The 19,841-nt window shown below is 41.8% G+C and overlaps 1 protein-coding gene across 7 annotated transcripts in view; it reads left to right on the forward strand.

Moving 5' to 3' along the window:
- Positions 1–7,979, forward strand: part of KCNMA1 (potassium calcium-activated channel subfamily M alpha 1) — a 544,144-nt gene extending 536,165 nt beyond the window's left edge. For 4 of the 7 annotated variants that reach the window (XM_028729135.2, XM_028729138.2, XM_077930637.1 and 1 more), the window contains one exon: positions 5,543–7,979. In XM_028729135.2, coding sequence (XP_028584968.1) covers positions 5,543–5,694 — 152 coding nt within the window. In that variant the 3' untranslated portion in view covers positions 5,695–7,979. Of the gene's footprint in view, positions 1–5,539 lie in introns of all 7 variants that reach the window. The other 3 variants (XM_077930638.1, XM_077930634.1, XM_077930636.1) reach the window with 1 other exon arrangement.
- Positions 7,980–19,841: the final 11,862 nt, after the last annotated feature.

Consider the following 19,841-nt stretch of genomic DNA (forward strand, 5'->3'; position numbering starts at 1 on the left):
TCATCTTGCGATTTTTTTCGTCTTGCGAAGCACGGTGTCGGGAAAGCTTTGGAAAAGCTTCAAAAATCACCAAAGTCTTTAAAAACCTCAAAAAAGGCTACCACACCGCGTTCTATGAGTTGCTCCTCGAAGTCAAGTCACAACTGTATTAACGGTGTTAAGAAAAAGGAAACGAACTTGCAAGACGTTTCCGTCTTGTGAAGCAAGCCCATAGGGAAAATCGTCTTGCGAAGCAGCTCAAAAAACCCTTTTGTCTTGCGAGTTTTTTGTCTTGCGAGGCATTCGTCTTGCGAGGTACCACTGTATTCTGAAAGTGTGGGAAAAGTTTGAGAACCATTACACCATCCACTACCGAAGGCGGTGGATGTGGATCCTGAGCTGACTGAGGCACCTTTATGTATACGGCCCTAATCTTGGGTCAGAAAGTCCCCCAATTACAACTTGATGGTTTTTCCCAAGCTCAGGGCTAGACTAGTGGTGATGGTGGTAATCGTGTCTGTTAAAGAAGTGATTTGAACATCCAAATGCGTGACCAGGGGAGGGGTTTTGAAACCCGCATCCCCTCCTTCTGTGTGGGACCAGCAAAGCATTCCTTTTTTCTCAACCAGATCACTTCCTATGTGGAAGCTGGGTAAAAGGGAAGGTTTCAGCTCTCCTTACCCACACAATTCTTTAAAACTGAAGCTACACACCCTGCCTTATGCATGAATTAAGACGGACACGTATAATTCAGGCGATGTGGCTTGCATGTTCACCTCATCTGGCCCACAGAAAACTCAAGAACATAAAATCTTACAAGTGAGATTGGGGTGCACGAGGAGAAACAACCTAGAGCTGTGAAGCAATGTAGATGAAAACCTTAGCTGGGCATCTTCATTTATTTCAGCCCCTCATCGTTCATGCCATGAAACATGTTTACAGGGAAAACCAAGTCAGGAATTGTGAAAGCAGTTCAGATATAATGAGAGCACTCTGCCTTCCCAGCAAGCTGATTGGCACCTACTGCATATAAAATACTCCCTGCCAAACAAACAAGCATGGGGGTGGCAGAACCTTTAATATGCCATTTAGAGGCAGTGAAAAAAAGCATGCAAGGCAATCCACCCCACCACAAACACACACATTGCTTTTATCATTGTAAATACTCTGCTATGAAACTTGTTACTTGCAAGGTATTTGCAGCAGATTATATATTTCTCTCTCCCACACGAAAGTTTGTGCATCCAGCGGCATTCTGTACACACGACACCTTCATCTAGCTATACATTCCTTTAGGGGGGGGCGTTGCGTAGTTTTACTTAGGTCATGTTTATCAATACTAGTTGATCTACTCTATTAGGTCCATTAATTGCAATAGGTCTACTTAAGAGTAAAAGTTGAATACCATCCCAAGAATATAATCTAGTCACAGTTAAGCACAGTAAAGTTCCAATGGTAGCCCATAATTAAATCTCCTCCAGTGACATCAAGGACTGAAGTGGGGGGACATATTTGGATTGTGTTTTGCTCTGGGTTATACCCAGACTAAGACTGCAATCCTATACCAATTTACTTGAGAGAGAGCTCTGCTGAACTCAGTGGGGCTTATTTCTGTGTAGACATGTATAGGATTGTACTGTAAATTCATCAAGTTTTAACCCCATTGAAATCAGTGAGGCAAATTAGTCATGATCACAACTAACTCAAGTCCCTTTGATTGCTGTGGGAATAAAGTGTAATTGACTCCAACCAATATCAGAAGCCTGAAAAGAAAGTTGCATGTAGGTTTTGCATGAGCCACATTTGAACCCCAAACTAATGGGCAATTTCACAGCACAAGTCTAGAATGCAGAGCCTTCCAAAATAATCTAAGCTTGCCTACCTGAGCTTGATTATCTGTGCCCTTCTTCTTGCAGAACTCTTGGAAATGTAGTAGTGTTACTGCCAAACTTCGCTTCAACCAAAATGTGAGGTCAGGCTCTGGGAGAATATTTGAAGAACTGCAAAGGGAACAAACAGGAGTTTGACACAACCATCAAAATGTCCCAGGAAAATTATGCACACATATCATATTTAGACCATGGGAGCAACCACTCCTTTATTTCCGGGCAGCTCAAGCTGCACCAGTACATGGAAACACCTGCCCAAATAGATGCTTCATACAAATTTCAAATTCCAGGAACTGATTGCCCCTTTGTGGGGAGCGAATGGGAGCAGACTCAGATGACCAGACCAATTGCCCCAGCTATTCTCCCATCTGCGAAGTTTGTAAAGCAGCAGATCTGACGAAAAGTAATGACAAACGAGGGAGATAAAAAGTACACACACTTAACTTCTCTCAATATCATTTTAAATACCAAGTATTTGAAAAACTGTTAGTTTGAAATTGTTTATGTGATCTTGCAAGGCTTTTAAAACATGAGAACCAGTGCATTTTAACACCTCTATGAAAGGTTAGTTTAATCGTAGATCATACAAAATTGGTTTCCACAAATGCATAATGGTTCATGTGTCACACTTGAACTAAATGGTTTTTAAATGGAGCTGAAATTATTTTGATGTGTACGCATTTCCCAGAATTCCACCCCCTACAACCTTTCTGAAGCCAGCCCGTCAGAAACCCTTCCCTCAGAGCCTCATTAACAATTCAGATATTCTGATGACTTTAAAAGATCTATGGCTATATGTGTGTGTATAAAACCCAGCTTGACAAAAAAGATAAATGAATATAGAAAGAAGCTGTAGGAGTCTGGCAAGCTGTAGATCATCTGAGAACAGACTGTAACTTTATCATTTTGTCAGGAAGAATAATTTAAGGCACTCAATCAGTTAGCTTCACTGTGCAGGATTTAACATTATGAATTCCTATCAGCCAATCTGTTCACATCAGAGCAAACTTAATTAGAGAGTGAAGAACCTGGTTCAGAATCATACATGCTTCTTTTTTAAAAAAAGAAGGAAACATACCCTACTCTTGAACACATGTATGACAGAAAAGGCAAAATGTGCCTTTCTTTAAATAACAGGATATTTTTCCGTTTTTAATCTGTTAAGGAAAAAAATTCTACAAGCAACATAAAGTTATACATAACAAGCCACCAGGCGAATAAAACCTCAGTGTGTCAGCTAATTTTCTAGCACATAAATTTCAGCTGGACACCTAACAAATATAACACACATTCTCTAGAAACTATGCTCAGATCCAAAGTAATATCAATATGTATCTGCAGGAGTGTTCAGGAGTAACTTCTGTGGGCCTCACATACATAAATCATTAAACTGGGCTGACTACCATCATGGCAATTTATTCATGCACAATTCTTTGTGTAAAGTTTCCAAAGGAACCCAACAGGAGTTCCTCTAAATGGGAACAGTGTGGATACTCCCATATGGGTTAAATTTTGTTTTGGGGTTGGGTGCATTGGCAAGGACCATTGCAGCAACAATCCCTTCATAGTGGAGGGGATAGAGGCACCCACCTCCTCACCAAAGTAGGGCTCACTTCCATCCTCCCGCAGCTTCTTAGCCATGCCTTCAAATAGTTGCTCCTACCATAAGCGCCCATTTCCCCAGTTCCAGGAATTGAGAAAGCAGTCTATTTTTGGCCTCTGCCACTTGTGCATATGTTATCTCACAAACCCGTTCCATTCCTTTTCCCACCGTAATCTGCCTCCCCCACTGACCCATAATGAAAAAATTATTTTCTCACAAAATATTCATTTTAACAGTCCAGTCTTTAGGGGTGTGGATGAATGATGAATGGCAGCTGAACCAACACTCTCTGCTGGACTCAGGCTGGCAGGGCAGAGGAATGCTTTTTTAAAATTCCTCCATCCGTCTCCAGGCTTCGAATAAAGTCTTCCTTAACTTCCTCTCTTTCCCTTCCACTGGAAACAATGGGAGGCAAAGGGGGCAGAGAAGAGACAGTCTCAGAAGCATTTCTCGATTTCCTCCAGGTTTGGAGGGGCGTGTTAAGGGGCAGGAAACATTTGGGAATCTTCAGACCCAAGCTGCTTCCCAAATCGCATCCAGAACATCCCCATTCGCTCTCCTCTGCTAATCTCCTTTTTCAATGTCAGAGCTCTTCAGAGTAGGGATCGTAAGATTGCACCCTAAAATGGGTTTGACTACTTTTTTGAGCCAATAATTTCAACAGAACATTCACAAAGCGGGTAGCTAAGTTCCAAGCTGCACATCAGCATTTAGTAAAATATGAAGTTACACAGTAACTGTCCCACTAATATTATGCAAAAGAGACTGTTGAAAAAGCAGGATTCCATATTGCATGGAATGAGCCCTCTGTGTGCATCACTGTATGAGCAGAATCTCCTTCAAACCTGATAGTGATTTTGGAAACTTGTACTTATTTAGAGAATAGGTTATTTGACGGGGGGGGGGGGAGTATCCTGATGGGTTTTGTCAGTGCTGAACGGGCTACTCATGACTGTATTCAGGGTAAACAAAGCCTGGGATGACTACCAAGGAGGTCATGTAGGAACAGACAGCAAGTCCTGATTCAATTTAAATTTTGCATTTTCCAGTTCTGCCATTCAGATTCTGAGTTGGACATTTCACATTTGAAATATAAACCACATTTTGAATGCCAATTTTCAATCTCAAAATTCAAAATGTTTGTGATTTGGACATGTTAGTGTCTCTTAATTTGACTCTGGCAGACATGAAATACAAGTCTCATGAATTGTCATCTATCTATTAAATTCCATTATACATTCTCTACCAGATGCTGTCAGATACTGATATTGTTGCACATCAGCACTGTACTATGTCAGCTATCGGATATAGCCACCATGTGTTAATTCCCCAATAAACACTACATATTTTTCTAACGCCATTGAATAACATGTGTGTTGTCTAATACCATATTTACTCGAATCTAATGCTCACCTTTATTGGCCAAATTACATTGTGAAAATTAAGGTGTACATTAGATTCAATGCACATTCGCAAGCAAATACTTTTTTTGTTTCGTTTCAAGGTTCTGAAAATTGAGGTGGTGCATTAGATTTCGTGGTGCATTAGTCTCGAGTAAATGCGGTACTAAAAAAATCATCTGTGAAATATTAAACACTGTTCAGATAATCAAGCACTCATAAAGTATCCGACAAAGAAAGTCACAATGGGGACTCTTTGAGAGAAATGTATCGCGGCAAATTCATTTCAGTTCAAATTTAAACCAGGTAGTGTTTTTCTAAAAGCCAATCACTAGTCATTTCACTAATCACATTAAAACAGAGGGCAGAATTTCTGACACCAGGTTGAAGGCTCTGGTCACCTTCCACAAATGAGTCAGTCACCTGCCAGTTCTTTTTAACCCTTTGCTTTCAAGCCTGCAAACGTTCCACCCTCTCTTCTAATCAGTGTTCTTGGGTTTATAAAATCTACAGCACTTCACTGCTAGCCATTATTCAAAGTCACTTTCTATTGATTGCTCCCCCCGCCCGCACCCTGCACTTTTCTCAACTGCTTTTGGCATGGCACTAATTAAACTTTTCCTTTTCCTCCTCCCTTGTTCTGTCTCTCTATCCATTTTGCTCTTTAGCAGAAAAGAAATGGTTTACAGATGAGCCGGATAATGCCTATCCCAGAAACATTCAAATCAAGCCCATGAGTACACACATGGCCAATCAGATCAATCAGTATAAGTCTACAAGCAGCTTGATACCACCAATCAGAGAAGTTGAAGATGAATGTTGACTCACAGAAGGCCAGAACTATTTTTTTTTTAAAACAACAACTTGACAGACTTCATGAATGGTGATGTGACATTTGTTCCTCTTTCATGCCGAACCACGGGTGGGAAAAGTTAAAGAAAGGCAAGTGTTTGCCAGAAAGCAAAGTAGACAGATCTTTGTTTGTCTGCCTTCAATATTTGCTTCCATGTATTTTGGAAACTATTTCATTTATAAAACAACATAATCAAAGCAGTCATGTATAGCCTCTAGCGTTCTAAATTATTTTTATTTATTAGAAAGAAAATATATTTTTTTCTTTATTTCACTGTCAAGTATTTTCCCTTAACAAAACAGCTACACATGTGGCCAGACTCCAGCAAAATATATATATTATATTCCTGCTCCTTTTCATGTCTTTCAGGAGAATGATGGTCACAAAACAAAGAAAAAAAATGTAATTAGAGAGAAAAAAATATGTATTTTAAAAAGGTCCAACTTGTATTTTAGTAATTCAAAGAAGAAGTAACAAAGAAGAGCATACTAGAATGTTTCTTTCCTGGAAGATGTGTATTTTGTTTAGCATTGACACCAGCTCTTAATAAACTGAAGCATATTTATTTTGGAAAAAAAGTGGAAACGTCATATTTTTGTAAAATTAACTTCATTCTGAAATTATCCATTAGATTACTACCATATGGCGCAGTCCTGTGCACACTCACCTGGAAGTGATCCCCGCTGAACACAGTGGGTCTTACTTCCGAGTAAATATGCATGGGATTGCTCCAATAGTTACTACAGGTGTTCATACAGAGCATCTTCCTCACAGGTAAATAGAAAGTCCAATATCACATAAATGGCTAATAGTGGCAATAAAGTAGCGGACGTTAGCATATCATAAAACAAAAATGCAGCAAATAAATGAGAGTCTAATGGGGACTGCCCAGAAAGCTGTAGAAGAAATGCTGCTTCCCTTCATTGCTTCATGTTGACTATGATTAGCACATCTCGGTGCAAAGGGGTCAAGCATGGAAATTTCAAGTTTATCACCAAGATTCAGAGGCCTTTAATCCCAACCTATTTTGTTTTGATTTTTAAGGGGAGGGAGACAAGGAATCAGATCGTAATATATGCCTGGAACTGTGTTTAGCAAAAGATAAGCTGGAGTTCCGGTCTTGCAGCCCGAAAGGTGACAAAACTAATTTCCATACCACAACTTGCCAATGGCCTCTCGTGCTTGCAAAAGCCGAATCCAGCCTCCCAATCGCAATACATCCAGATATTAGGTGAGCTCTAATTGTGATGTAAACATTGTAGTTCAGGCACTGCTCATGCTATGCTGCAGCCACCTAATTTCTGTCTTCCTTTGTTAGGTGATAGAAATAAAACTTTTAATTTCCAAGCTTTTGGGACTCTGCCCCTAAAGGTAACAACAAAACAAGCATAACTGTAGTAACAAAGAATAATGAATGTATTCAATAGAATATTTTAAAAAAGGCCTGTAGGAAAGGTCGCCAGGAGCTTTTTCTACAAAACGGCCAACAAGCTTTCTAGCCGTCAGGCAAAATGGTGATGTTTCATATCTGCGCTGCAATATATGGTCACTCCAGCATTTGAGGCTCTAAATAATTTAGCAACTCTCTCCGGTTTAAATTACGAACTGCTGATCTAGGCTGAGCTGGGGCAGATGATCTCCTGAAGTGAAGGGGGACACAATCAGGCAAGAGGCAAGAGATTGGCATCAGGTTCCACTACACAAGCTGATTTTAGGCTTTGTAATTGTGCAAAGTTGTAAAAAAAAAAAAAACCAATGCTGAGATTAAACATTCTGTGATATTGTTATCATTAGAGTAATATCAGTGAATCAAACGAGTACTGAGCAGATAAAGGTGTCCACTATATAACCCACTATTTTAAGCTAAAAACTATCTCAGCTTCAATGTTTGTCTACTGGCTGCAGTACAAATATATTCATACTCACACCTAATAGACTTAATTCCGGAGTGACTTCTTGGACTGTGACTACTTTGTCATTATGTTTTGTAGAATTAGCTTTTCAAAAGAGAGAGGAAATTAAGAACTGTGAATATAATGTATGGGGAATTGGATTGCTTATCAAAAGTACTTATTATCACCACTTTCCTCACAAAGAGCAAACGAACAGCAGTTTGTTTTATACCCATATCACAATACCCAAAACCAAGGTGGGTTTTAGCTTTGAGAAGTATAAGTCTACAGGCAGGCTGCAATTTGTATTCTGGATTTTGCTTTAGGTCATTTAAATTCCCCCCCCCCCCAGGGCACAAGCCACTCAGAAGGCCAAACTGCAGCCTGTGTAGGTTGTGCAAACGCATGTGGGTTGTGCCTGAGTCTGTACTCCTTTTTCATTCATGAACTGCAAGACACAAAAAAGCGAAATATGCCTCAATGCCAAGAGAATTCACTCAATTTGGGTCCAAGTGGTTGTTTGCTTTGAGAGCAAAGAACAGGAATTAAATCAGTTTAAATTACCTGTAAAGAAAAAAAGCTCACCATTCTATTTCTTTGGCCACGTTACATAAAGCAGAAAGTTTTATAACAATGAAGTTGAAATAATAGAGAGTGGCACTCATAGCTCAGCTGTGCAATGCATCTTTATTAAGAATTGGGCAGGTCCAGGTGTAGACTGTAAATAAATACAACACACGGATAAGCCCATGCAAAAATGATCACAGATTGGAATTATAGTGGAAGCTTTCTTACGATTTCCTTCTTGTGACTGCTAATAGCTTTGAATGACTGGATATGGATAGGCAAGGACTTGTGTATGCACTCCAATTCAGTCAGTGGGTTGAGAAAAAGTACAAAATGTGGCCTTAGGTATAGATAGAATTTCTTGAGAATCTCAGCTCACTTTCTAGTATGTATGTATTATTTTAATCAAGTTTCTAGCCCTTGTTGCTATGAAGGTATATTGAAAGTCTCTGAGTATAGGTAAGTCTGTTTAAATCTCACTCAAAAGAGAGGATGGCTAAAACAGATTTTCAGAAATCAGCATGGGGAAGGGGACTTTACTGGCCTTTAAGCACAGTTCCTTGCTCTTCTCCAGATCTTGCAAAATTAGAATGCATGACTCAATATAACAAACACTGCAAAATAACATATGCAGAATGAGGGAAACTGTGGAAAAAGTACTGTACTTGGTTCGCACAATTTGTAAGAAGTTCAGGGTTTTGGTGCAGAATATGGACTGTCTTGAGTGAGTACAAAACTTTAATACATTTCATATAGTGGACACACAGACAGCCCTGGGGAAGAGGCAATTCAGCCTTCATTGGTAACAGTTTCCATGATAGCAGTAGCATTCCCAGTTGGCCATGCCCACCTGGATCACACACTACATTGTTCCACATTAATATGCAGCCTCAGAGAATAGGAACTTTTCATATGAGGGCAGTTTCATGTGCGAACCAATCAGTTCCACAAGTGATATTTTACACCTATATTCCACCTTCCTTCCATAACAGAATTGAAGGCAGGGTACAAGCTGTTTCCAGGCAGTCACTCGGAGAGGCATTGCCAAGAGCCCAACCTGCTTAGCTTCAGCAAAACTGCATCATCAAGTGCCTTCAGACTATGCCCCAGGATAGTATTCCCCCACCCCAACACACACATCAAATACACCAGGCAATGATGACTTCTGTGTGACTGCAACCAGTTATACATGCAACACCTAGCCAATCCAGGGCTAAGCCTTTTTGGGGGGGTCATCATTATGTCTGAACTCAAGCTCATGGCGTGCTTCACTCCCGACAAACCATGAGCTGTAATCAAGGTTTATTCTTAGCATTACACACAAACTGGGCCTACAAATCTAGATACAGTGGAGGCTGGTCCCTCAGCCATCCCGCATCTGCCTGGCTTTCTTGTTCACAGCTGGTCCAAGAGGCAGCACTTGCCGTCATCCTCATCCTCCTTAGTCTCAGTGTTGCTTTTGTAGAACTCACCAGGGAGGAAGATGGAAATGGCATTTGTTGGCTCTGCCTGCCATTGGCTCTGCTGCCACCTATTGCTGCCTTCCACCCCCACCAGCCCCTGTCTAGGCAACAGAGAATTTAAACAAAGTCAGATAAGTGGTGTCTGGCTGAAGAGATGCCCACAAATTTATATTCAACAGAAGGTGGTTTTTCTGCAGCTACCTTGTGGTGGCTCTCATACACGCAGAGTCTACAAGCATTGGCAAGGCAGGACCACAAACACATGGCTATCCTGCAAACATGATCCCAGTTTCTTATCCCCCTGTGCCGTCAGTCACACACTGTGAATATTTGCACACGCTAGCTCATGGGCTGCTTAGTGATAATAATTAGAGAGGAATAAAGCCAAGTCTAAAGATGTTTTTTCTGTGCTTTGAATTGAGGATGAAATGAAAAGCTAAATTTTGGAACTGAAAAATATTGGGAAAGGGTTTGCACATAGGTGAATTGCCTCTAGACAGTCAATCCTCCAGTTCTGGTGGTAGAAAATGACAATTAATGAAGGTATAGCTGCAAGTCTCCCCCAATCCCATTGAATTATGCATCTGTAATTTCAGAAGTTGTCTGGATTAGCAGCCACATAGCAAAATTCAAGAGACAACCTCTTAATGGTCTTGCACCATAAGGTGTGATGACTCCAAGAGCCACACATGATTCTATATAATTCAACATTATACCAATGCATATAAGACAAGTCTGTCAGTGACTGATAACCCATGATAGCTAAAACATAGAAGATCTATATTCAGATACAGCATACTTCTAATTAGTAGATGCCAGAGATGAAACAACAATGTCAGATGGTTATCTTCACTGTGCCCTGCTTGTTTTTGTATTGTGTATATCGTAGGGGTTTGGTCACTGCTGGAGACTGAAGGCTGGATTAAATGGACTACAAAGAGATTCTTACATTCTTAAGTGCATACTGTGCAATTAGCTGCTTCTTTCACTTTAATTGTTGCACTGTGCTGAGTTGAATTGAATTTAAGAGTCTTTTCTTCATTTGTTTCAGTTCCCTCTAAGCACTACTTAGTAAGAATCACTGGGGAAGAAACTGCTATGTGATCTCTCTCCATCCAGGGTATATCAAAGAGTTAGCCATTCTAGATCTAGAGAAAGAGGCCACAGTAACAGGGAGCCAAGTCGCCAGTTGCCTTGAGGAACTTGTAGGAGCAACACAAGTAAGGGGGGAGTTATGTCGTTTCCCCTCAGCCCCTGCCAATGCGGACTTTTTCTTTGTGCATTTTTCTTTCTTTCTTGAGACTCAGCTAAGGATAAAGAGTTAAGCAAGCAGAAGCAGGCGAGAATGCAAGGATGAAAGGTATTTCCTCAAGCACACTATTTAGCAGTGATGCAGAAGGCAACCACAGAAAGCTTTCACTATATTTTTAAAGGAAATTCAGCAAACAGTATTAGCGTCTATTAATCTGGTGTGGTGGATGCCACTGAGAGGCAAGCAAAATGGGTAAACTTGAGGGCTTTGTTTGCAGACACACGTGCTTAAGGTACTTTGCAATAATAAGCTGCAGAACTCGCCACATAACAACAGCAATAACTTACAAGTGGGTTAATGATCCATGCTTTCAAAATTGAGCATTCATGACACTGTCCACAGCCAGGTCGGCCACCTCCTCCTTTTAAATACCTTATAGGGTCTTCAAAGATTTAAGTACACCACACACAAGTAGCAGCAGTTTAAGGGCTCCATTTGCGGCATGCACCTGCCAGGGTCACCAGTTGTCCTACACTTTAAAGCATCGCCCCCTTTTGCAGAACCGTACCATTCCATCTACATGGGGAAGACAGACCAATCGCACCCGTGACCAACATGGCCAGATGTGCGTGATGCAGCTGTGCAAGGGGCAGTCTGCTTCCATGCTGCATCAGGGTAACTGGTTTTTCCTTACTTCCATGCGTCCCATTTCCACAGACTCCACAAAGAAACACCCTCGTCTCAGATACTACTAGTCCCAAGCACGCCTTGTTTCCTGAAAAATTGACCTGGCCAACCTACATGCATATGACCCTCGAGAACTGACCAGTGAAGCACTCTTAAGCCTGCCTAGTTGCACTCACTTTGGCAGGCTCCCTCACTCTCGAGTGCTATGCCCATGCTAAAGTGCCTCCCAAGAGCAGGCATAAGCATTAAACCCTGGCAGCAATGCGCTCTCTATGCACTGATCACCCAGACATGCTTCCCAGTGGGTTTGTGAGGCAAGCAGAGTTTCGTATTGTTTTGTGGCAGCTATTGTTGCGTGTTCCATTTCACCCAGGTTCATTCCCAATTAATTTATGGTCTGGAGGCCTTCAAATGAGAAAAGAAAACTGCACAAATGCATCTAATTGAAATTTAAGGAGAAACGCTAGTTTGGTACCTTAATGCAGTTTAGGAAGATAGACTAGAACAAGAAAAAAAAATCATTAGAGAAAAGTCATCAGATGTTTCCAAGGTGAGGTTTAGAAGACTTGTGTTACAGTTTCAAAGCAATCTTTTTGAAAAATTAACCTCCTTTGGGATACTGTCCATGACATACATGTGTAGTAGAAGTGGCAAATTTTAAACGGCTTGTCATGAAAACCTTGCAGTCAAGATTTAGAAATCTTGTGAATTATCAAAGGTGGCCTACCCATTCTCCCCACGGCCCAGCAATGAAGCAAATATGGGACTATGACTTACAGAGGCATCTGTCTTAGCCAGCTGTTTCTCCCAAAGGGACAACAGGGGGGAAAACAGGGGTGTTAACTCAAAGTTCATCAAGAAAAAGGAGTGTGGCTTCATCATTTGTTTTGTTTGTTTGTTTGAGTAAGGATTGGAGGGAGAGAAAGAGAGTGTGCAAATGCTGGTGCTCAGAAATGATCTACCTGACTTTGTCATATGTAATATCCAGTGATAAATATATTGTCTTGTAAAAAGGGTTTGTACATAACTTGTACATGGTTTCATTTTGTATTTTTCTCAGATTAAAAATTTATGTATTTGTGTTCTAAAAACCAAGGAGCTATACTTGTGTGGCTTTTTTCTTCCTTCTTTCCCCCACGATATAATGCAAATTTAGGTTGGGGGTCATATGCATATAGAAGCAGACGTGTGCACACACCGCCACAGCTTGCCAGGGAATTATGTGTGCAAACAAGTAGCACACGTGATTTCCAGCCCAATCTACCAGCAGGAGCTTGTGCACATAACCATGTAAAACAAGGTACAATTGTGCCAATCATCTATTTAGAAGCTGTAGCAGGGAGCTAAGTGCAATTGCACCTTATTTTATAGTGATATGTGAACATAGATCTGACTGTTCTGCACTTGTGCAGTGTTAAATCAGAGCCCTAAACCATCATCTTGTAATTGAACGATTCATGGCATCTCAGTCAACTAAAAGTCTCACCCAAAAGTAACCCTTTGAGAGTTTGAAGTACAGTACTCACATATATTGCCCCAGTAATCCTTACAATAACCTTGGAAAGTGAATCAGCAGTATTATTGTCTCTTGCACCTTTGGAAACCCTTTTTCTTTCCTGCCCCAGAGGAAATGAATTAGGAAGAGAGGGCCTGAGTTTCAACTTGCCAAGAGGTACATTCACCAGAGATCCCTTAAATGCTGAAGTGCCTCATCTGATTCAAGGATCTCTAGACTCCTACTGCCAAGCATCTTGAGACACAAGAATGTGTATTTAACGGGGGCGGGGGGGGGGGGGGTTATAGGAAATGAAATTTAGGGAGATTATGTATCTCACTCAATGAAAAGCCAGCCAGTCTTAACACTATGTGCTACAAACCAGCTTTTTGTGGGTGTTGGCTTTTTTTAACACCACCACCACAATGTCCCTGGGCTGAAGGAACAATGGAATAAATCTGTTTCCTTTAATCTTCCAAGCTAATATCAAATATCTTCTAATATCAGCTTGTTCCAGGAACCTTGGAGGTGGACACTGACTGACCAAAACCAATGCACATGGCCAGGTCTTGGAGAGTCTGTTCCCTGATCGGCTTTCTTAATCGGGTTCTGGATTTCAGGTTCAGAACTTTAAGACCCCAGAGATGGCATCTAGTGGGATAGGGGCAGAGGATGGTGGTTAGTAGATTATGGGAGAACCCTGCTGACCTTTGCACCTCCAAGAACAATGCCAATGTCAATGATGCAACTAAAATGTCCCGAAACAGCTAAAATGGCTCCATAGGGTCAGACAGGCTGTTTGTTGACTCTTTATACCAATTACAATAGCTGCATGTTATAACAGACAAAACTATTAGCATATTCCTCTGCAGGGTTACTCTGGTGCATTCATAAAAAACAATGTATTGCAATGTGCCCTACAAATAGTCAAGGCACATAGACCATTCAAGACCAGATATTCTGATCCACCACAGACTTATTATCCCTTTAGGGAGTGAGAGGCCCAGTTGCCAAGAAACATCAGCTGAAGGCCACAGAAATTTGACACAGCATGGCTGCTCTTTTCAGCTTCCTGCCTTGACATAATCAGTTTCTCACTTAATCCACTTTGTCAAGGACTTTTTTAATATTTCAAAAACAGGAACAACACCATGTCTGTTACACATTTCCCCTCTCAAAACAAGGGCACTTCCAGACTATCACTATTTTGGGTGGGATTCAGTCACATACTGGCAAATTCAAGATGTGCAATTATAGTCCATTTGGAGGTGCTGTGCAACAAATCCATCCCACTGCCCCAAAACAGACTTTTTGTGATAAGGGATGGGAAAATGCACTGGAAAGTGGGGGATAATGATTGTTTGACCCAATGTCATAACATCCTTCAACTGCATCAGAATGAATGCTCAGTAAATACCTGACATCGCCTAAGTCCCCTGCAAACAAATCAGGATGGATGCTCAATAAAGGGGCCATCTGGAAGCAACCTAACCTGCCTACTTCATTTTCAGGGGTAAATGGTTTATTGGAATACTGGCACAAAAATAATAAATGCTTGCAGAAAGATGATCAATTCTGTGTTTTAAAGATCACCTGCATGAAATATGTTTAGAATAACAAAGGAGCTCGAGGTGGCCTACTTGTGATGATTCTCTCACAGTAACGCAAGTCGGTTAGGCTGAAAGGCAGTGATGTGTCCAAGGCCAGCTTCACAGCTTAGCCGAAGTTTGACTCTCTTCATCAGACTGCTTTTCACACCGCAGTGTAATAAGGTGTGTGTTTGTGTGTGCTCCCTGCACCCTGCCTTGTGCTGCTTGAATAAAGGGCAGAATTTAAACATAATAATAAATATTATATCCCTGATTTGTATTTTTTGGAATGAAAGTTGAATATTTCCTGAAGTGAGCCTTTGCTACCAAGAACCCTTATAAATTAACTAAGCTGGTTTGCATAACGCGGTCCGCCAAACCATCGCTTTCTGAAACAATGTGGACAGTTAGGCTTCGGAGATTAGTTCTCACCTACTTTGGCATTTTTTGCTGCCACATTGCACTGATTTAAGCCAAGTACTGTACTGGTGAGTACTGTAATAAAAGAAAATTCCTGGGCTCCCCAGATCACTATCAAATTAAGAGTATCTATAGACTGCACAGTAAAGATTAAAGACCCATCACTTCACACGGCTGCCATTGGACATAAAAATGGATCCGGGGCACAGCTCCTTATGGGACCCCAGGATTTTTGGTTTGTGGTGGCGCCCATGGCACTTTCTCAAAAATCCAAATCAGCCAGTGGGCCTCAAGATGCTGGGAGACCAGGGGGCAGTTCTGAAATCTCTTGATATTGCTTTGTGGCCGGCACTTGCCTGAGGCAGAATCCTTTTCTCTTTCAACTTCACATAATCATCCGGACTTCCAAGAATCAATTTTTATCAACATGCAGTTGAAAGCCAAGTTGGTGGGCATTTTGCCCGGAAATCTGCAGGGTTAGCAGCATAAATGTCCCTTTATATTTCCAGACCTTGCTATGCTATGATAGCCGTCCTGGAAAAAAGAGCACTGTCCATTCTTCCCCTTTTGGTGCTCCAGAAGCGGCCTCTTTTGAAGACAGAATAAGCCCCAAACTGGATTTACCATAATGACCCATACCCATGAAAATAGAGGGTCATTCATCTCTTTCATTCAGAATGGTTACATTTGAAGCCCAAAGACTAGTCAGAGGCATGCAGAAAGAATTAAAACTCTAAGAAGAGAACTGATGCAGATCCCAGACGGCATGTTTTAAAGCTGAGCAATCACGTTCCATCTGTCAGATGATGTGGCTGACACAAGGCACAGTCAATGTGTGAACTCAAACAGGCGCTTTCTGAGCCAAGTTCTACGGGGAATTTACCAAACAAAACTACCAAAGAACCAGATGAAATGGTAGCACAAAACGTATTATAATAAAACTGCCACTTGTTTCTATTACAATGCCATGGTTGTGGTGTGTCCAGAAATACGGACTCATTATTAAAACCATATTTATGGAAGACAATCTTACTCAGCTACGAGTGTTCACCAAAGAAGTGTGTCATTGCATGCAAGTGCTTTAAGTGACCAAATACTGATCAGACATGGTTCCAACTAAAGCATCATCAACAACAACACACAAATGCAATCTTAAATAGTGTGTGGTTCTGGGTGGCAGCTGAATACTGCCCACCATATGCAAATTACACAGAAGCAGAGACCTGCAACCCAACTTTTGTAGGTAAAGGTAAAGGACCCCTGACAGTTAAGTCCAGTCACGAACGACTCTGGGGTTGCAGCGCTCATCTCGCTTTACTGGCCGGGGGAGCCGACGTTTGTCTGCAGACAGTTTTTCCGGGTCATGTGGCCAGCATGTCTAAGCCGCTTCTGGCGAAACCAGAGCAGCGCACGGAAAGGCTGTTTACCTTCCCGCTGGAGTGGTACCTATTTATCTACTTGCACTTTGAAGTGCTTTCAAACTGCTAGGCTGGCAGGATCTGGGACCGAGCAACGAGAGCTCACCCCATCGCAGGGATTCGAACCGCTGACCTTCTGATCGGCAAGCCCAAGGCTCTGCGGTTTAGACCACAGTGCCACCCGTGTCCCCTTACAGTACATTAGACCAGCACAATTCATACATGAACTGCAGCACATTCCACCTTTTTCTTCTGTGGTTCACAAAGTTCCAGATGGCTGGGCTTATCATCATAACTGCCCATCACACTCTTTGAAGAGTTCAGAGTGGTATATGTGGTTTTCTGCCATGTTATCTGCACAACCACCCTAGGTTAGGTAGAGAAACGTAACTAGTCCAAGGTCATCTAGGGAGCTTGATTTGAACCTTGCTCCAATTCCAGGACTCTATTCACTAAACCACACTATCTCTCTTGCCAACAATCCACTCTACCTTCCATCCCAAGACCCTGTGAAAGCTGTCATCTAACGGCATTTTCTAGCCTCTCCTCAGTCTCTGGGCAACAATATAAAAGAGCAGGGGAAGATAAACACAGAACAACTCCTGGCTGCTCCAAATTCACTTTTCCTGAGCCTTCAGTGGACACTGCCCACCAATTCTGAAGTTTTATATTGCAAATGAAAGGGCTGGGGATTTCTCTATGTGTTAAAAAAAGGTACAAAAAACAGATGGCAGAAGTCCCCCTCCTCTACTTCTGATACACAGCAACTATCAGAGGTTAACATGTACACCACTGATAAATTGATCTCACCCGCAACCAGTTCACTGTGTGTGTGTGGGTGGGGGTGTATTTTCCATCTGCTACTTACATTTATAAAGTTATGTCTAAGTCAGCTGTCAGAGAGATGCCTCATTCTGCATGAACTTGCAGCTCCACAGAATACAGACAGCCCTTTATAATCTATTATGTATGCCTTTGGACAGATTAATGCAAAGACATGTTGGAGCAGCTGGACTGGGCCCCAGATCAGAATGGGCTTCCTGTGCCAACACTGCTAATATAGTAAGAAGGAGAAGCAGATACTAAAATATCAGCCCAGAGAGACCCAAACACGATTTTTAGCAGGCCAGAGCTGCAGCAAGAGGACTTGCTTTGAGAGCCAGGGCTCAACTCTGGAACTTTCGAAGCCCGAGCTCAGCTTTTAATAACAAATGAGAGAATATATCTTCATTTGTGCAGAGTACATTTTCTTCACCAGAGAGTAATAACAAACATTAGTCAAGGAGCACAGAGTATGCATCAGAAATCCAGAGGTGTCGCTTTCAACAGGTGAAGCTTTCACCAGAATGCAAAGGTGGAGACAGAGGTGGGGAAGTTTTGCTTGCTGTTTAAAAGTAGGAGCCCTGACAGAAAGAAAGAAAAAAGACAAATCTTGCTATATAAATAGGACTTCAAGGCCACGCCATCTGTTTTGGCTCCTGAGCCGAAACGGGAATGTGCCACCCCTGTGCCCCTGCCCGGAAAGGCAAAGATATGGTGCCCCCATTGGTGCCTCACCTGCCCCATCACAACAGAGAAGTGGCAATGCTGCCAATCGTAGAGAGGGTGGGGTGGGGCTCTGCCTCTTCAGCTTCTGCCGCCTAAGGCGGTTGCTTCATCCTGCCTCATAAGCGGGCTGGCCTGCCTCATAAGCGGGCTGGCCATGAAAAAACTGCTTCAACTGAGACACTTCAAGCCTAGAAGGAAGTAGTATTATGCTGTATTGAGCCCTGCGATTGGCAAACTATCCAGAGCTCCTGGATTGGTCAGGTCTGCTCCGAATACTCGGCAACAGAAGAATGCCTGGGGCACTTCTGGCTCATACCAAGTGCCCTCAGGAACCCTGGAATGGAGAAGACACCTTCCACATCTAGATCTGGAGAAAGCTGCCCAGGACTCCAGCTTGGCATCCACACCAGATTCAACACATCTGAGATTTCAGTGAAGGGTGTTCTATATCACTGGGTGTGCCATCTAGCCAGATGCAACAGTTGACACCTCATCTCACACATTAACTACTGTGAGGTAGAATGCCTTTCAATGGATGACTTTGCCTATTTAGGCTTTTGTTTCCTATTTATAATGGTCTTGTAATGCAAGGGAAGTATCACTGACCCTAAATCAATGGTTTTAACTCCAGTATTTTTAAACTATTCAAATGTATTATAGCTAGTTGCTGGAGAAGATTCTCTTTGAGTATCATTTAACACTGGAGTAGCTAAAGTGTTTAATATTGCTATGCAATTTTGAGTCTTCACAGTGTGGATAACAGAATTAATATTGCTTGATGAAGCTTCGACGATGTACAATTCTGATTTGGGAAGCAAGACAGAATATGATAAACATGTCCCTTATAAAGACAGATTGAAACCATCAGTTATAATTTTAAAATGAAGGATGCAGATGAGACAAATCAGCAGACACAAGCCATTTTGTTTTTCATATTGTATAGATTGAAAAATATTGTATTTCCCTCCCAAAAGAAATACAACTTTTCTAGTATCTCTCCTCCATGAATAGAAATTCTGACCATTCCTGCTCTTTGGCCAACCACCCTCTGCTTAAGAACCTCTGCTGAAGGAGAGTCCACCACTAATGAAGGCGAGTCCCTCAAAAATGGAAGACTTGTCCAAATGAAGAGAGCGAAAAGGAACAAAACTTTGGCAAAGTAAGTGCAGGCTTATAGTAAGGGAAACCAAAGGAGCAGCACATAGCTAAGAATATTACCAACAACAAGAAGTTATTTGAAGACCTCAGTAGCAAGAAACTAGCTAGAGAAGCTGTTGGTCCCTTGGATGACAAGGGTATGACCCTCCGCAACAGCAAGTCCTATCTCATTAACTTATCTGGGTTCTTTGAGAGTGTCAATGAGCATGTGCAGAGAGGTGATCCCATTGGCAGAGTGTAGCTTCAAAAAGCTTTCAACTAGGCATCTCACCAAAGATTCCTGAGTAAGCTTAGCAGTCATGGAATAAGAGGAGAGGTCCTCTTGTTGATCAGGAACTCACTGTTAGGATTTTTTTCTTAATGTTTCTTAAAAACAAAACACTATTCATTATTTGAACCCATTGAAAACAAACTTGCTCCTTCAAACTTGGCTGTTATATCACCTCTTAATCATCTCTTCTCCAGTCCAGCCTAAGCATACCTGACTCCTTCAACCGTTCTCCTTAGGACTTGGTAACCTCCAGGCTGGTCCATTAGGGCAAATGGGGTATTGCACCACCAACCTCAGGTAGATCCTACCTACTTGCCTTCTACAGTTTTCGTGCGGAACTGTTATCTTTCTCCTCCT

Source organism: Podarcis muralis, chromosome 6 (assembly GCF_964188315.1).
Source record: "Podarcis muralis chromosome 6, rPodMur119.hap1.1, whole genome shotgun sequence".
In the NCBI taxonomy this organism is placed as follows: domain Eukaryota; kingdom Metazoa; phylum Chordata; class Lepidosauria; order Squamata; family Lacertidae; genus Podarcis; species Podarcis muralis.